Below are 15,758 nucleotides of genomic sequence, written 5' to 3'. Positions count from 1 at the left end.
AATTCGCTTTGTGATTGGTGTAGGCTCCTTTCGATCTGTCCGGCGGCCGGCTTCCCATTGGCTCTCGGCAGGGGAGGTGAGGGTGTTGTGTTTGAATCTCAGGGAGACGGTGGGCGGGTGGCTGTAGCTTGCCACGTTGCCGCCGGCAGCCTCGCGCAGCCCGGCCAGAAGGGGGAGAGGTTCGGCAAAGTCCGGAAACGCTCGGCAATGGCCGGAGGCGGCTTTTAAGGAGAGGGGCGGTTGCCGGCTCGCCCTGCCCCGCTGTTGCTCGGCGCGAGGGCAGTCGTTAGCGTGATCGTTGCCGCCTCGTCCTGCCGCCGCGCAGGGAGGGGAAGGGGCGCGATGCTGGCCGACAGCCTGGTGGAGGAGTTCGAGATCCGTGAGGATGAGCCCTGGTACGACCAGCAGGACCTGCAGCAAGGTGAGCCGGGGCGGGGGAGAGGGAGCGGCGGCGGCCGGCGTGCGAGGGAAGGGGCCGTAACGAGGAGGGCGTGTGAGGGAAGGGGCCGTGGGGAGCCGCCGCGGGGAGCGTGGGTGGGCAGGGGCTGCGGCCAGGAGGGCGTGTGAGGGAAGGGGCCGCGGAAAGCCGCCGCGGGGGGCGACGAGGAGGATGTGTGAGGGAACGGGGCGGCGCGCGGGCGCAGGGCACCGCCACAACGGCGGTGCGGACCCCGGAGAGATGTCGGGTGGGGCGGCGGAAAGGGCGTGAGGGGGCCGGAGCCGCCGGCGAGGGGAGCGGGGCTTGTGCCGGGAGCCTGGGCTCTCCTCACAGCCGCGCTTCCCGCCGCCCTGAGCGCGTAGCAGGGGGATCGCTGTTACCGATAACGATTGCAGCCGTCTTTGTTTGACGGAATGGGTTGCTGCAGCCGAGTTGAATTGTGCCTGTGTCCCTCTCCGCCTGGGAGGGAGGGAGGGAGGCGGCTCTCCGGAAAGTTGCACCTTGACAGGATGTCACGCCGCTGTTCGAGGTCGGCGCTGGAAATAGCGGGCGCTGGAAGCATCGGGGTGGGCTGCATATTGTGCCCTCTTGAGCCTTTTTGTAAGGGCTTCCAGTCGATGAAGTTGTAAACGTAGCTGTGCTCGATTAGTTGCAGTCCCTTATTAAAAACTTTGTAAGTTTTCCATCTTAAAATATACGAATAACTCCACTGTGCATCAGAATTATGCATATCTAGCTCCTGTATGTCATTCTGTCAATAGGTCTTAAACACTACATGAAAGAGGTAAATGTTACTCGTTTCACAGATGGAGTCACAGGAATACACAAAGTATAATTGGACTAAAAATCTTCTACACAGACGTGATACGGAAAGAATGTGTGATTTCCTTAAGAGCTCAGTGGCATTTACAACTGGTATTTACTTAGTTCTACTTTTGTTGTTAATCCTGAGTTCGTTTTAAAAGGCCAGCTCAGAGCTGTGAGTGACTTCCGGCAAACCTGCGCCAGCCTTAGGCTTTTGGCTTTTACATTGAAGTTCATGAGTTCTTGGGATTGGTAGGTGCTACTGTACTGTAAACCATAAAGAAAGATACTTTTGAAAGCTCTTTCTACCTAAGCAGTTCTCACACTGACATCAGGCATCCGACAGCAGAAACTTTTTTGAGACAGGAATAGGTCTAATTGTATGCTTTGACTATAAAATAGCTAACTGTTTGAAAGCTGTGTTTAGGTACTCTGTGCTCAAAATAGATGTTTTCATGGCTCTAGGATATAAACCAATCAATTTAAATACGATCATGAAACCCTGGTTTGCTGTCAAAGGCAAGAGAGTTGAAAATTTGAAGACATGATTTAGCAATGTTTTTACTGTGTCAGTGTTTATGGGGTAGTCCTACAAAGAGATTTCACAATGTATAGCAACTGACTTCTTGCCTTATTGATGTTTCTTTAATTTCACTTTTTTGATTAAAACGAGTGAAATAATCACCATTTGGCACTCTGCTGTGAGCTTTTAAGAAACAGTATGCCATTCTAGACGTTTGTGCATTTTGAGGGTTGGTTAATGCTCTTTCAACATTTGAACAGTCTTTTTCTGGGGATTATCTCTTTACAAGCCTAAACGGAAGTGACTGATAGCCTTGCCAAAAGGGAAAGGAGGAAAATAAACTGATGGGCAAGTTGAAATGCAAAGAAGAAATTCCTTACAGGAATGTTTTTCAAAAACTAAGCAATGTATACATACCCATGTATGTAAACAGAGTGGTAAGATTGCTTATTGAGGTGTCTTGAAACTTTTCACAAGCCAAACAATCAGTGCACATTTAAAAACTGAGGAGCAGGTTTATGAGAACCTAGGTTGTAAAACATTAGGAAGCACCTTGAAACAAGCTTGTAGTCCTGGTCAGCCAGTCTTTGAAACTTAAAATTAGGATAGGGTTTTGGAAAAACTTCAACGACCTTTGTATGCACCAAAAGCTTTTGCCTTGACAATGGAGGTGGGCTTTTCTGGCATGCTGTTCATGAGAATAGAATGCTTATGGAATTCTTTTAAGGATGGGAACAGCCGTCCTGCCTTCTGCAACATCCATGTTGTGCTGCAGTATGCTGACCTTTGAAAAATACTTTTATACAACTGCTCTTTTTATACCTTGCTGTTACTTTAACAGAACAGAGCGTAGTCTGAGCATGGAGTAGGAAATACGAAGCTAAGTAAAAAAAAAAAAAAAAAAAAAATTGTTTAATTTTACAGTTAAGTAAATTTCAACCAGGCTTCCTTATGTATCTGACACTAATGCCTTTTGCTGTTGAAAAACACAGTTCATTTTTAGATTAAGTTCTCTGAATCATTTTGTTAGGTGGGTTATGAAAAAGTAGAAGAGAAGGATTTTCATACTGTTCTTACCTTTTTCTGAACTATAGTAACACTGCCAGAAGAGATTGTGGAGAACTGCTGGTAAGTGAGGGCTGTTTAACACCACAGAAGGCCTGTCACTGAAGTCTTGTTTTGGTTTAGAGATTTCTGATGGAGCTGTTAAAACACCGGTACAACTGATCAGATTTACTAAATGAATATCTGAAGATCTGCACATACACAGTTTGCATTATTAAAAACCTCTCTGCTTACATCTTTGTGGTGAAAAGGAAGAACGTGTGTCTGTGGCAGAACTTAGCTGTTACTTTACATAAATTTACAACAGAAAATGTAGTGTGCTTCTAGTATTGTACAGTAACTCTGAGAGAAATGTAAATTAACTGTTTTCCTTCTGTATCTGGAGAACGCATACATTGCACATCTCGCCCTTAAAATTTGCTCTTTATAGATACATAACGATGTAGAAAAATGGACGCAAAGCAAATTCTTAATTTTAGAAGAGGTGAAATTGTTTCAGTTCTTACTTTCTCTAGGAGTAAGAGTTGGGGTTTTATTGCATGTTCTTGATCTCTTCCACTTGTCTTCTCCCCCTGGAAACAAATTGCCTTAATTACAAAATAGCACGCTTCTCCCATAGTAACTCATCTGTGCTTCTGCCATTCTAATGAACAGAGTGAGTGTGTAAGTCTAATGACACGAATTCTATTACTCACATTGTATTCAAAGTACTGTGTGGTATGTGCTACTTGATTTAGTAGATGAGGGGGCATTTAAGAATTAAGCTATCAAGTCCTAAATGTACTTAAACATCAAAACAAACTTTCACTTTGGGAAGGGAAATGGCAGCAAGTAATTCCATTATGCATTATGTCTTTAACATAATCCTAAATCCTCTCTAAAGCTCTTATTCTACTCTATTAAAATAAAAGAATGGACTATTTAGTTTTTGCCTTGAAAGATGCCAGTATTGTTGATGAGCTTTAAAGATTGTGGCTCCTAGTAAAGATTTGTGTAGTATGAGAACTTGTGGATGGGGACTGCATTTGATACAGAATGATAGTCACTGGATTTGAAGACTACATTATTCTGTAATGTGATAGAACAAACAGCTTGGGTTTGACTGGGAGTCGTTCTGTCCATGGGTAAACACTCTACAATTGCTGTTTAAAAATGGGAAAAACTTAAGCAGGATGCCCTAAGGTTTCCTCATCCAAATACTTTAAACCCCAGCTCTAGAATAGGCTGTGTTTCTTAAGTGGTGTTACAATGAAAAAGCTATGTGAGGATAAACGCCTCACATAAAGTATAGATCAGTATGGCGTGTGGCTCCTAGTCATACATCTTTTGAAACTGGGAAGAACTCCCACGCAGTGTGATTTGTTTTAAATTTTGTGGCATTTATTCTAAGAATCTGACCTTAAGGTAGGAAGCAATGCACTGTAGCTGTAAAGAATGTGTAAAGAACACCACAGCTGTCGTTTTGCCAGAATTGGACACCTACAGCTTAATAGGCAAATGCTCCTACTCGCTTGTCCTTGTAAGTCTGAATTTGGTCTTTGGCTTATGTATGTAGATGGAGTAATCATTTTGGACAGGCTGCCAAACTGAAGGTTAGCACAAAACGGTCTTGGAACTGTGTTCTATCTACTACAATGACTAGCTGATAAGATAATTGGCAAAGGGCAGGAAAGAGGTAAGATAACATGTTACAACAAGGGCATCTTAATCAAATGAAAATGGAATGTGTTTTCTTGTCTTGCTACAACTACTGATGATGCAATATAAGGTTTTGTATATTAATTTAAGCCTTCTTAAAGCGAATTGAAGTTTTTCCTGACTCTTCTTCTGTCTCTTTCCCATTAGTGATGCTAGTTCTATGTGAAAACTAACAAGATTATATTGCGTGCATGCAGGAGACAACCTGGTCGTGGTCCAGGTGAAGGGAAGGAAGTGGAAAACTGGAGATTTTTAGAAATTTGTTTGATTCTTAATATGTAATACCCTGCACAGAGTAATTACAATTTTGGCAATAACATCCAAACTTATTTCTTTGTCACATTATCTTAGCTTTTAAATTACACGTGTCTTTAAATGTAATAATACAGAATATCTAGTACTACTGATGCTGTTGAACAAATACCAAGCTTCCCTCTAGAAAGGAAATGAGTGTTCAGATGACTTTTTTTTTTTTTTCTTAATTTGGATCAACTTCAGTCACTGCACCCTGGAGGTGACTGAATATGACTGAAGTGAAATTAAGTGCCTGAGAACAAGTGACATGTAAAATTATGTTTTGGAGCACATAAACCAATTCTTGTCTCCTAGGTTTATGAGCTTGAAAAGCAGAATAGCTACATTTCTTTATCAGTTTTATGTCTTTTGATATTATTGTTTCAACATAAAAAGCATCTGAAACTTTAATTTAATGTTTTGATCCTCTATGACCTGAACTCCTTGGTGAAGTAGTAACAGAAGAACAGCAAAGTAAATAAGTGTGCAGTCAGCTTTGACCTGGATCTAGTCTGATGAAAATTTACAGGGTCTCTTATGCTTGTTCTTCTAAAATACAAGTGTTGTAAACATGGTGAAGAGTAGCTGACAGACACCTTGCGTAGAGATGCTGGTGCAGAACTTGGCAGATGGTGGGAAGTGACGAGAATATGGCTGGATGTGTCTGACCTGTGGCTGAAGGACCAAAGGAGGAACTAAGGAAGCTTCATGAAATATCTTCTAGGCTTCAGGACTGACTTAGACTTGCATCATAGATGGTATATGAATGTTTTACTTAAGTATAAGCTAACTTTCTTTTTAGTACGGGAAATAGCTTAGAGCAGTTACAACAGCAATAAAAAAACACCTCAAGTATTTGATTAAAATGCTTTAAAATTAGATTATATTATTGGCTCTGTAACTTACATGCAAACATGATTTTTTTGTTTAGATCTTCACCTTGCTGCTGAGCTTGGAAAGACACTACTGGACCGTAATACTGAACTAGAAGAATCTTTACAGCAAATGTATGCAACAAATCAAGAGCAACTGCAGGAGATAGAGGTAAATATTTAAGGGACCCAAGTGTTAAAGCATCTAAATCTGCAACATAATAGCACCGAAGCTGAGATCTGAATTTCCTGATTTGAGAACCTGTATAGGCTTGATCATAGTTAGAGCTGGTTTTCTGATTACTGTAAGCTTTGTGCCATTAAGCTTCATGTTGGATTTGGCGTGTTTAATGAAAAATGACTAGTATTTTTTTTTGCACAGAAAAGTGCAGTTATTTTATTGCTAAACCTGCTGATCTTGCCGGGTAAAAGGACATGAAATTGTATGACGACTAAATTAGTAATTTAAATTATGATATGAAAATGTTAGTGGTTACCACACTGAAATTCAAATGCCAGTAAGTACAGGAGAGAGATTTAAGTAAAATCTGAGCATATGTACATCCATTTAAACTGAGCTGTGGTAAAAGAAGCTAGTCTTATTTCAATGTAAAAAAAAAAAAAAGGCAAAACCAAACACTTAAATAGTATCTAAATACAGGACCTAGTGGATATATTGTTCTGTATTTTCCAGGGGGGGAAAAAATCATAACAACCCTTTCAAAACCACTCATCTTTGCGTTACTTGGTGGAAAAACTTGCCCATTTTTGGCTTCTTTTTTTTTTTTTTTTTAAATATTGCTTGTGTTCCTGCAGACCTGGCACTTGTCAGCATAATGAGTTTTCTTCAGCTATTAGAGGGCAATGCATGATCTCTAATAATTAAATTATTAAATATTCAGTACTTTGCTGACTGACAATATATTGGAAATGTCAGCATTTCAGTGTGGTTCGGGTACGAATCACAGGGAACAGGTTGTAACTGGTATACACTAGATCTTTACAAAATCTGAGTTCCTTTGTGCCAGCAGTACTTCTGCAGTTATGGAAGGTGTGTGGATTTTGTACAGCTGCAACTTAAGATTTGAAGCATTTATCATTGTAGTGGTAATAACTTAAAGAATCCAAAGCTTAACATTTACAGATACATAGCTGTCTTTAAAGTAGTCATGTTAACACAAATACAGCATTTTTATTAGGTGAGGCACAATTTCTGGGTGCAGAGTTTTGGTTTTTTATGAAGTACTCCTGTTTTATACCTCATACTCTGGTTCTTTCCTCTAATATGTGCTGAACGTCATCTTTGTTACCTTATTTCTTCTGTAATAACAATGGCTGGAATGGCTGATACTTGTATTAGTGCCACAGCGTTACAAAAAAATGCATTTATGCAGAGACCTAAAATAACTCATTGACACAAACAGTTTTTATAAAAAGATAACTCTTAAGATGTAGGGAGGACAAACTCTTCAGGGTGCTATACAAATACTCTTCTACTTAAGGTTCAACACCTGTATGAACCACCATGTTTCAGGGTGTTTAACACGGTTACAACACAGCACAACTGTGACAGATAACTAACCTGGCTCAGGGAGTGTCGCTACTTAATAATAAGCTGTATTTTAACGCTGCCTTGAAATACAGAAAATATATTATGGCTAAGTTGCATTCATTTATAGAAACAGTCTAGAGCCGTTAAGGATGTAATATCCTGTTGGTTTAAGCCAGTTTATTTGCTTAAGCTTTTTTGGTGGGTTAGTGTTTATGGACTACATAAGTGAGCTTCAGCACCAGGAATGGTCATAAGCGTCCTTCCAGCAGTGACCTAGTGTTGGTGGGTTGCGGGGTCAAGTACTGGTATGTTCAGACAACCTCAGGCAGTGATAGACTGATTTATTCTCTCAGTATCTTGCTTTGCTTAGCCAATCAAATTGCGACTTGTGTAATACCTCTTTTTGAAGGCTTTATCTGGTACCCATTTCTTCTCTTTCCTGCTCTCCCCCAGTATGGGTAGGAGTTTATATGGGTTGCCCGATTAGCTTCCTCCAAGAGGACGGGTGGGAGAGAGGTGGGAGAACAGTTTTTGTGATGCTTCTAACACACTAGTAGTGTCTGCACCTTTATTTGCCCAACTTAACTGTCTTGAGTCAAAGAACCTCTAGGCTGTATTCATAACTGTCATAGTAACATGCTGTCTTCTCAGTTCCACCACCTGTCTTAGCTTCTGTCTTTTCCCAGTGCAGTTTCAAAGTGTAATAGCAACTCAAACCACTTTTTTCTCCAAAGAAGGCTCTCTTGCATCTGGATTTCTGGTTGAAAAGGGAAAATTGAATTAACCCATTCCTCAAATACCCAGAGAGAACCTCAAGATGGAGGCACTGAACGTATTAGCTTACTGGCACAAGGGATTGTTACAGGAATTCACTGAATCAATGGGAATCGAGTTAGTATATGCAAGGTGGGGTACTCTTTAGCTGGTAAAAGCAGTTCAGTTATTTTCCTACCTATATTGCTGTCTTTGTGGGAACACAGGATACCCCACTGCACAGGATACATGTGCAAGTAGCACATCCAGCCTCTCTGCTTGATTTTTCCTAATTTTCAAGTGCTTGTCTCTGTAACCTAAAAGTGATCTTTCAGCTGTTCCTATAGCTACTCTGCTGCATTTTGACTAGCTTTTTCAGTGCAGTATATCAGTGTAAGTATTTGGGTCTTTTTTTTTTTTTCCCTGTCAGATCACATCTGATGGGTAGCAAAGTCTAGAACTGTTTCAGAAATCATTCTGAAATATGGTACTACCTTGTCTGCACTGAAAAGGAAGGGGCAAAGGCTTCAGGATGCTTAAGATTACATCTAATATATTAAATGCTAACATATTAAGTGTTTTACAGCCTTGGATCATTATACCTGACCTCTGTGCTGACACGTGTGCCACTAACTAATCATTGTAGACGTAATAATCGCTGGAGTGAAAGGGCAACTTTATTGCTGTCTGAATCTGTTCTTGGCACTCCGACTTCAGAAATACTGACACTCTCCTTTTATCATGTGGTAGAATGCAAGAGGTCTCAACTGCTGATCATGTTAGGTACTCGGTTGCAGGGGAGGTGGAATAAATGTGAACTTCTAAAGTATTTTTTACCACATCTATACTTTGTTTTGGTGGCCTGGTTATACTGGGCCAACTTGACCCCAGCACTGAAGATATTGGAGGAGTAAGGCAGGGAAAACGGTGCTTCACCTCTTCCATTCACCTAAAACTTCTGCAAAAGCCCATTGTAATAAGTGGTAACATCTAATTCTGACACCAAAGCCTTGGTTTCTGTGCTTAGCCAGGCTTGTGTTGCTGAAGAAAACCGGAAGATCTCCAGCTCCTTCTGAGAATAACCAATAGGGAAAGTTAATCTGAAATGGGTCACACTGAGATTCTGCTGCTAATCCATGTACTATTTTTGTGTAAATCCTCTGTCATGTGCGCACAGGCTACAAAAGGATCTGGCCAACTGCTATCAAGTTGATCTTTTAGAAGTCTGTATGTAGCAGTTACTAGTCCTAGATTAACTTATTAGCTGTTATTAAATTGCCTAAAATGTAAACCCATCAATCTTTTAATGAGGTAAAAGGTTAAGTAGAATGTTAGAAGTTCTGAGTATGCAAGAGGTCTATGTAAAGAGAAGTAATTCTGCTGAATGTTCCTACTTGGTTTACTTTTCAGTAAGCAGCACGTAGTAATACAGAACATATTGCAAGAAATAAATTCTATGCAAGAACAAAGTATTTCAGGTTTAAAGGGTTAAGTTTTTTTTGTTCAAGTCTGATGCAAACTCTGATGTGGGGTTTTAGAATTGGATTGGTCCTATGTTGGGTGGGACACTTGTATTAAGAACCTTGGGTGACTGCTAACTGCCTAAGACTTGAGAATTCCAAGCTTTCTGACATTATTCAAGAAACATAAGTCTATGTTGTTAATGGTAAAACTAAAGAGGATTAAAATGAGAATACTTTGTGTGGAGTTTTCTTTTTTTAAAAAGGCAGGAGAACTTTATTTGGGATTACAGTAACTGGAATAGCTCTCTGTGGGTATTAAAGACTGAATTCAATAATTTGATTATACTTCCTGACACATAGTAGCCCACACACTGTCCTAGGTGTGACTACCACCTCACTTCTGTTCTGCTGAACCTAGTGCTGCTTCAGACTGGAAGAACTTAGGTCAGCTGAAAAGGAATTTAGTTATGGATGGTGCTAACCAATATTTCAGTTTTAATGCTAGGAAGGTTGTTGGGTCATCACTGTTAGAAAATTTCTGTTGGAGCCCACTGCAACTTTTAGAAGGACTCAGTGGATAGTCAAGGGCTGTGCTGAAGTCTGGATTCGAGGCTGTAGCAGTGGTAACTGCAGTACAGACAAACCCAATCCAGAAGGCCTGAGTACTGGCAAAAACCTAGCTGCAGCAAGGGCAGGTAAACATAGCTTGCACAGCCAAACCCAGCTCCTCTGGGTGAAAGGCTGGTTGATCAGCCTGGGTTGACCTCTGTGACCAAGGCAAGCTGGCCAGCTGGGTTACTGACAGGCCTTTTCAACTGAACGCTGACCAAAGCGACCACTGCAGTCTACACTTCTGAAACATGAGACTTTCTCTATGAATGTGAATAAAAATGTGGAATAGTAGTCGTGTCTTTGTTTCAAGTGTAAACTAGTAACAGCAACGCTGTCTTGCAGTACCTCACAAAGCAAGTGGAGCTCTTGCGTCAGATGAATGATCAGCATGCAAAAGTCTATGAACAGCTGGATGTGACAGCAAGAGAACTAGAAGACACAAATCAAAAACTAGTTGCGGAGAGTAGAGCTTCACAACAAAAGATATTAAGGTAACAAACTTACACTAGGTTGTCCCTGTCCCCCACCCAGCTGATAATATGAAAAAGAGCAGCCCAGGTGTGTTTGTGTGTGTAGCTCTTGGGTGGCTGGCTGTGTCCAGTGGTGTTCTACAACACTGCTAAATTGAAAGGGTAGTTTTATTTAAAGGTCTTTTTGGCCCCCAGAGAAGGAACTACAATCTGAGGGGATGGGAAATTCCCATGTCCTTGACTAAACCCTCCGATGTTTTTAACAGCAGTCCTTCACCTTTTAGCTTGACAGAGACTATTGAAAATCTGCAAACACACATAGATGACCTGCAACGACAAGTAGAAGAATTGAAAAAGTCTGGACGAGGCCGGATGAGCCATGAGAGATCTGACCAGCCACGATCAATGCATAGTTTCTCATGTCTGAAGGAGCTGTATGACCTTCGCCAGTAAGACTTCTACCTTGCATAGCAAAGAGAATACTGGAATTATTTTAAGGAAAGCTTTAAAAACTGAGACATAAGGAGCGATGTCAAACAAGCTAGTGTAAAACCATCTAATGTTCATGACTAGCAAAATATCTGCACAGCCCTGCGCTGTGTGGTGTTGCCACTGCTTCTGGCGTACTCCTAGACCACACAGGTCTGTGTGAGAGGAACTGCAGGTTCCACTTTCTGTCTTGAAAGGTTCTGTCCTAAAGTCTCCAACCATATCAAATTGTAGCCTAGAAAGCTTACAGCAATTTGCACCCCACTGTTTTCAGTCAGATAAAAACACACACACATATAGTCTGAAAAACAAACATCCTAAATGCAAAATATTTTCTGTAACTTACCCATTCTGTGGATGTCTGGGGATATTTTCTTTTCGAGGAAGGCAGGATTCCTGCAATAGCTCTCCTGAACTTAAGCTGGTTAAAATGATGCTGAAGCTGATAAAAAGGTACCTGGAGCTCTGGGCTGCTTTTTTAATTTAGAGCAGATTTTACCAGGCTGAACTGCATTAGTGCCCATCAGGACCATCACCTGGGGTAAAAGCTCAGACTAGCTTCAGTCTGAGAAGGTAATTCCATAAGTGAGGTGCCTCCACAGCCAGGCAGAACAGGCTTTTGTGTCTGGGCTTCAGCACTATGTGGAGGTAGAACTGTAGAATAAATCTGTACATCCGAAACAAAGTTATTTTTCAACGATTCAAAAGAGAAGTGGATTCCTTTACACTGCCAAAGACTTGTGGAAATACCAGCCTACAGAATTGCCCTGTCAATTTTGAAGCTTGTATCCACAGTCAGTAGTGATGGAAGTTAGAAGAGTGGAGTGCTGTGGAAAAAAACTCGAGTGTCAGAAAGTATTGCACGATACGTGGAGGCAATGGTTTTAAACTCAAATTGTAGGTCAATAAGCTTGTCTGTAACTTGAGACTGTTAACGAGCTGCCATTCTGCTTAAGCTGGGAGGCTCCCTTTGATGGCATCTAAGTGTTTACAAACTCTGTTCTGATTATTAAATGGACCGATAGGTTAGTAAAATGACTGCTGTGTATACTTCGAGCTGTGTTAGCACAGTTTAAATCTGTTAGTTACCCAGGACAGGAAAACTTCAGGAGGTGTGGACAGCTGTACTTCCTATGTCTGATAATACTTATTTTGTTTCTGCAGGTATTTTGTTTATGATCATGTGTTTGCAGAAAAGATTACTTCAATGGATAGTCAGCTGAGTCCTCTAGAAGAAGAAAATGAGAACTTAAAAAAGGCAGTTACAGTTCTGCAAGCCCAGCTTAACCTAGAAAAAGAGAAGAGGGTAACAATGGAAGAAGAATATAGTCTTATGGTAAAAGAAAACTGTGACCTCGAACAGAGGCTTGTTGATGTAGACTTGTATCGGGCTCGTGCAGAGGAGTTGGAAGTGGAAGTAGCTGAAATGCGACAAATGCTTCAGTCTGAAAACTCATTCCATAATGCAGAGAAATTGGTGCCAGAATCCTTTTTCATTTCATTTAAGGACTCTTTAGAAAGGGAGCTTGGTCAGAGCCCTGCAGATGATGGACTTCTGACTCTGTCAGAGCTTGAGAAGAAGGCACTGAAACGGAGCAGCAGCGAAACCTTCCTGAGCAGTGCTGCAGGGGGAGACATTCTAAGGGGCCATGAAGAAACGTGTATTAGGAGAGCTGAAGCTGTGAAGCAGCGAGGAATCTCTGTACTTAACGAAGTTGATGCTCAGTATAATGCTCTGAAAGTGAAGTATGAGGAACTTCTGAAGAAGTGTCAAATGGATGAAGATTCCTTGAAACACAAGGCTGTACAAACGCTGAAGCAGTATCCCAAAGACCTAAACGTGGGGAATACCCAGTATGATCTTTCAGCCAGCAATCCAGAATTCACCAACGTGGAGCTAAATGACTCTCCTGCAAATGCTCTTCCTGAATATAAAGCACTCTTCAAGGAAATTTTTAGCTGTATCAGAAAAACAAAGGAAGAAATAGATGAACACAGAGCTAAATACAAGTCCCTCTCCTCTCAGCCGTAACACTGGACACGCTGATGACCCATTTTCTGTGGATGACCAATCTGTTAGTCAAGGGGAAAAACTTTATACACGTGTCAGAAGACCCCTTATACTGATGTATTTCTTGAGCACTCAGAATGAATGTTTTGAATTGGCTTGTAGACCTGTAGTTAACAAGGTAGTTAGTTAAGAGCTAGTCTCCCTGTACCTACGTAGCAATAGATTTAATGTTGTTTAGCACTGTCACACAAACTGGTGGTTGTAAAGCAAACGAACCGTAAAGCTTAATACTACACTGCTGCTTCATACCACACTTACCCTCTGCCCAGAGCCGTAACTGACACTAGTTTCCCCAGTCCACTTGAAAAATAACAGAGCTAAGGAATGGGTGCTGTATTTCTCACAAGGCACCAGACTAAAGCTTTTCTTTGGTTTCAGTGATGGTCTAGCCCTGTAACGACACCTATGTAGAAGATTACCAAAACCAAAGCCACTGACCGGTACCAGGGCGACCTCTCCTTGGTTCCTGAGATGGAGGCAGCAGCCTAGCTGAACTGGCTTTGGCAGGGAGGTGGAGAGCTGGCATGGCAGCCTGTGCTGGACTTGGTTTAAGCTAATACCACGTTTTCATATGCACTAAGCTCCCCCACAGATTAGTGTAAATGTCTTCCTGCTAAGAGAGGACTTGATGTAAAGTTTGTGTGGCTTTTTAGGTATGGTTTCTTATGTAGGGCACTTTGTCTTAAGGCAAGATACTGTGAATTGATGTGTTACTTGGGGCCTACTGTTCTTTGGTGGAATGTCTGCAAAGTACATTTTTATGTGTATTTGGTAAGATAGAAATTTAGCTATTTAACTTTAGTAGTAGCATTGACATAGTGGAATAGCTTTTAATCTTACATACCACAACGTCCGAGTGCTTGAAGGAGCTGGGCTGGGTAAAACCTTGTCGTACCATTACGTCTGTTTCTTCCACTGTTGGCTGCTGTGGACCCATTCCGTGCTGCCTGGGGGGGCGTGGGAGGATGCACACAACACGGCCAGAGCGCATCCTACTGAAACAGGGGACCTTGCTCTGGTTCGTCCTCTCCTTCTCCACTCCCTAATAATAATTCCTGTGTACTCCAAGTCTGAAGAACAAAGAACAGGGAGAAGTATGTTCTTTAAAACTGCTTCAAAGTGTGAAGAAAACAAAGGTGAAGAGACTGGGGGGGAAGGCACAATGAAAAGTGACATCTGGTTCCTTATAGAGGGTCCCCCAGCTTACCTTGTTCAGATGCCCTCGGGAATCAGCTTGCTGCCTGCCTGCCTGAGTTGCTGCGATCTACCACACAGCTGACACAGAACGTTGACAATTTCTCAGCTTTAGTTCAACTGCTGCTCTTGCAGTTCTGCCTTACCCTGTTGTTCCCTGTTAAGCTTGTGTATAGCTGTCCTTCAGTTGCAGTATTAAGACTTCATGTTCTGGGAGTTTCTCTAAAACATGTATTGCATTCTGAAAATTATTTAAAAAGGGGAAGCTGAATCTTGTGTTATTTTTCTAAGCAAATAAATAATCCAGTCCAGCTACGTGTCTAACTAGTAATTATGCCCATCTGTGCCAGTTGGGAAACTTGGTGCAGACGGCACCTGCGTTATCTGGCCTGGCTGTCGTTCCTACCTAGCTCAGAGGGAGTTCCCATTAGGTTTGTGCTTTGAAAAGGTTATGCTCTGTGGAAAAGGATAGGCCTGTCTGGGGTAGAAACCCACAGGGAACCAAGTAATTTCTCCTCATTGTTGTGTGTTTGTCAGTGCTGTTTGAAGTTGGGGCAGGGGGAGGCAGAAAAGCTGCTGTTTTGGTGTGGGGTTAACTGCGTGGTCACTGTTTTCCTGACAAGTGGAGCCGTGTGGCCTGCAGGCCTGCCCCGTTCAGGTACCGGAAGGCAGTAACCCTGAAAGAGAAAGGCACGATGCCTTAGCCACACCTGATTGACTAATGCTCCTCACCGCTTCAGGGGAAGGGGCATCCATGCCTGCTGGACCAGGAACCATGTAAAAGCATTCAGAATTTTTGTTTAAAGAGTCAATCTTCAGTGGTTTATTACTGTTGGCTAATGTACAGCACTTTCCTATGTACAATTTTTAAGGTTTAACAATATAAAAAGTGCTCTCAGATTTCCACAGCACTACTTGACTCTTCTGTAACTCCCCTCAGCTCCCTGTGCCTTTGCACAGCTCTGGCTGTACCAGACCCAGTGCGGACCTGCATGCCCGGCCCCGTCAGTCACCCCAAGGCTGGGTCCTGCTTTCGTAACTGCTCTCAGACTGTGCCTTTCCCAGAGAGCAGCTTCACAGGCACAGCCACAGGTGACGCTGCGGCAACGGCTGCACCCAACAGACCAAGACAAAGGCTGCCAAAGCTGCCTGAACTTAAAACACCTCCCCACTATATTGATGTAGTTAATAATTTTAATTAAGGTAGCATTTTAGCAGTTTAAAAATAGGTATTTTCCACAGAAATGTGAAATGCTATAAGCATGGTAACAATATTCTTAGCCAATCTTATCTGGATTAGCTACCTTAATCTGCTTATTTTAGTCAACAACTCAACTCAGCCTTTTCTGAGCATAAGTAGATGAAATTAATAGAATCTCCTTGAGCTTCTCATGTGATGGAAATTATAGCAAAGAACAAGACCAGTAAAGTAGCCACATTCTACAGTGCTTACAGTAGC

The 15,758-nt window shown here is 41.9% G+C and overlaps 1 protein-coding gene across 1 annotated transcript; it reads left to right on the top strand.

Annotated features, from left to right (window-relative positions):
* The first annotated feature begins 342 nt into the window (after positions 1-342).
* CDR2 (cerebellar degeneration related protein 2) lies at positions 343-13,066 on the top strand. Its single transcript, XM_086473163.1, has 5 exons — positions 343-421; positions 5,755-5,867; positions 10,418-10,566; positions 10,830-10,994; positions 12,199-13,066. Exons 1-5 carry the CDS (start codon positions 343-345, stop codon positions 13,064-13,066), a joined length of 1,374 nt encoding a protein of 457 aa, XP_086329289.1.
* Positions 13,067-15,758: the final 2,692 nt, after the last annotated feature.

The sequence above is a fragment of the Leptosomus discolor genome, chromosome 14 (genome assembly GCF_034619465.1).
Source record: "Leptosomus discolor isolate bLepDis1 chromosome 14, bLepDis1.hap2, whole genome shotgun sequence".
NCBI lineage: Eukaryota > Metazoa > Chordata > Aves > Leptosomiformes > Leptosomidae > Leptosomus > Leptosomus discolor.
Note: the sequence above shows the minus strand (reverse complement) of the source record. Positions and strands in the feature narration are given on the sequence as shown.

What these genes read in the sequence shown, in the direction of transcription:
- CDR2 (XM_086473163.1), top strand. Translation starts at nt 343, where the DNA reads ATGCTGGCCGACAGCCTGGTGGAGGAGTTCGAGATCCGTGAGGATGAG. An exon ending in TCACAACAAAAGATATTAAG is followed by an intron (nt 10,567 to 10,829) that starts GTAACAAACTTA and finishes TTCACCTTTTAG; the next exon opens with CTTGACAGAGACTATTGAAA. An exon ending in GAGCTGTATGACCTTCGCCA is followed by an intron (nt 10,995 to 12,198) that starts GTAAGACTTCTA and finishes TTGTTTCTGCAG; the next exon opens with GTATTTTGTTTATGATCATG.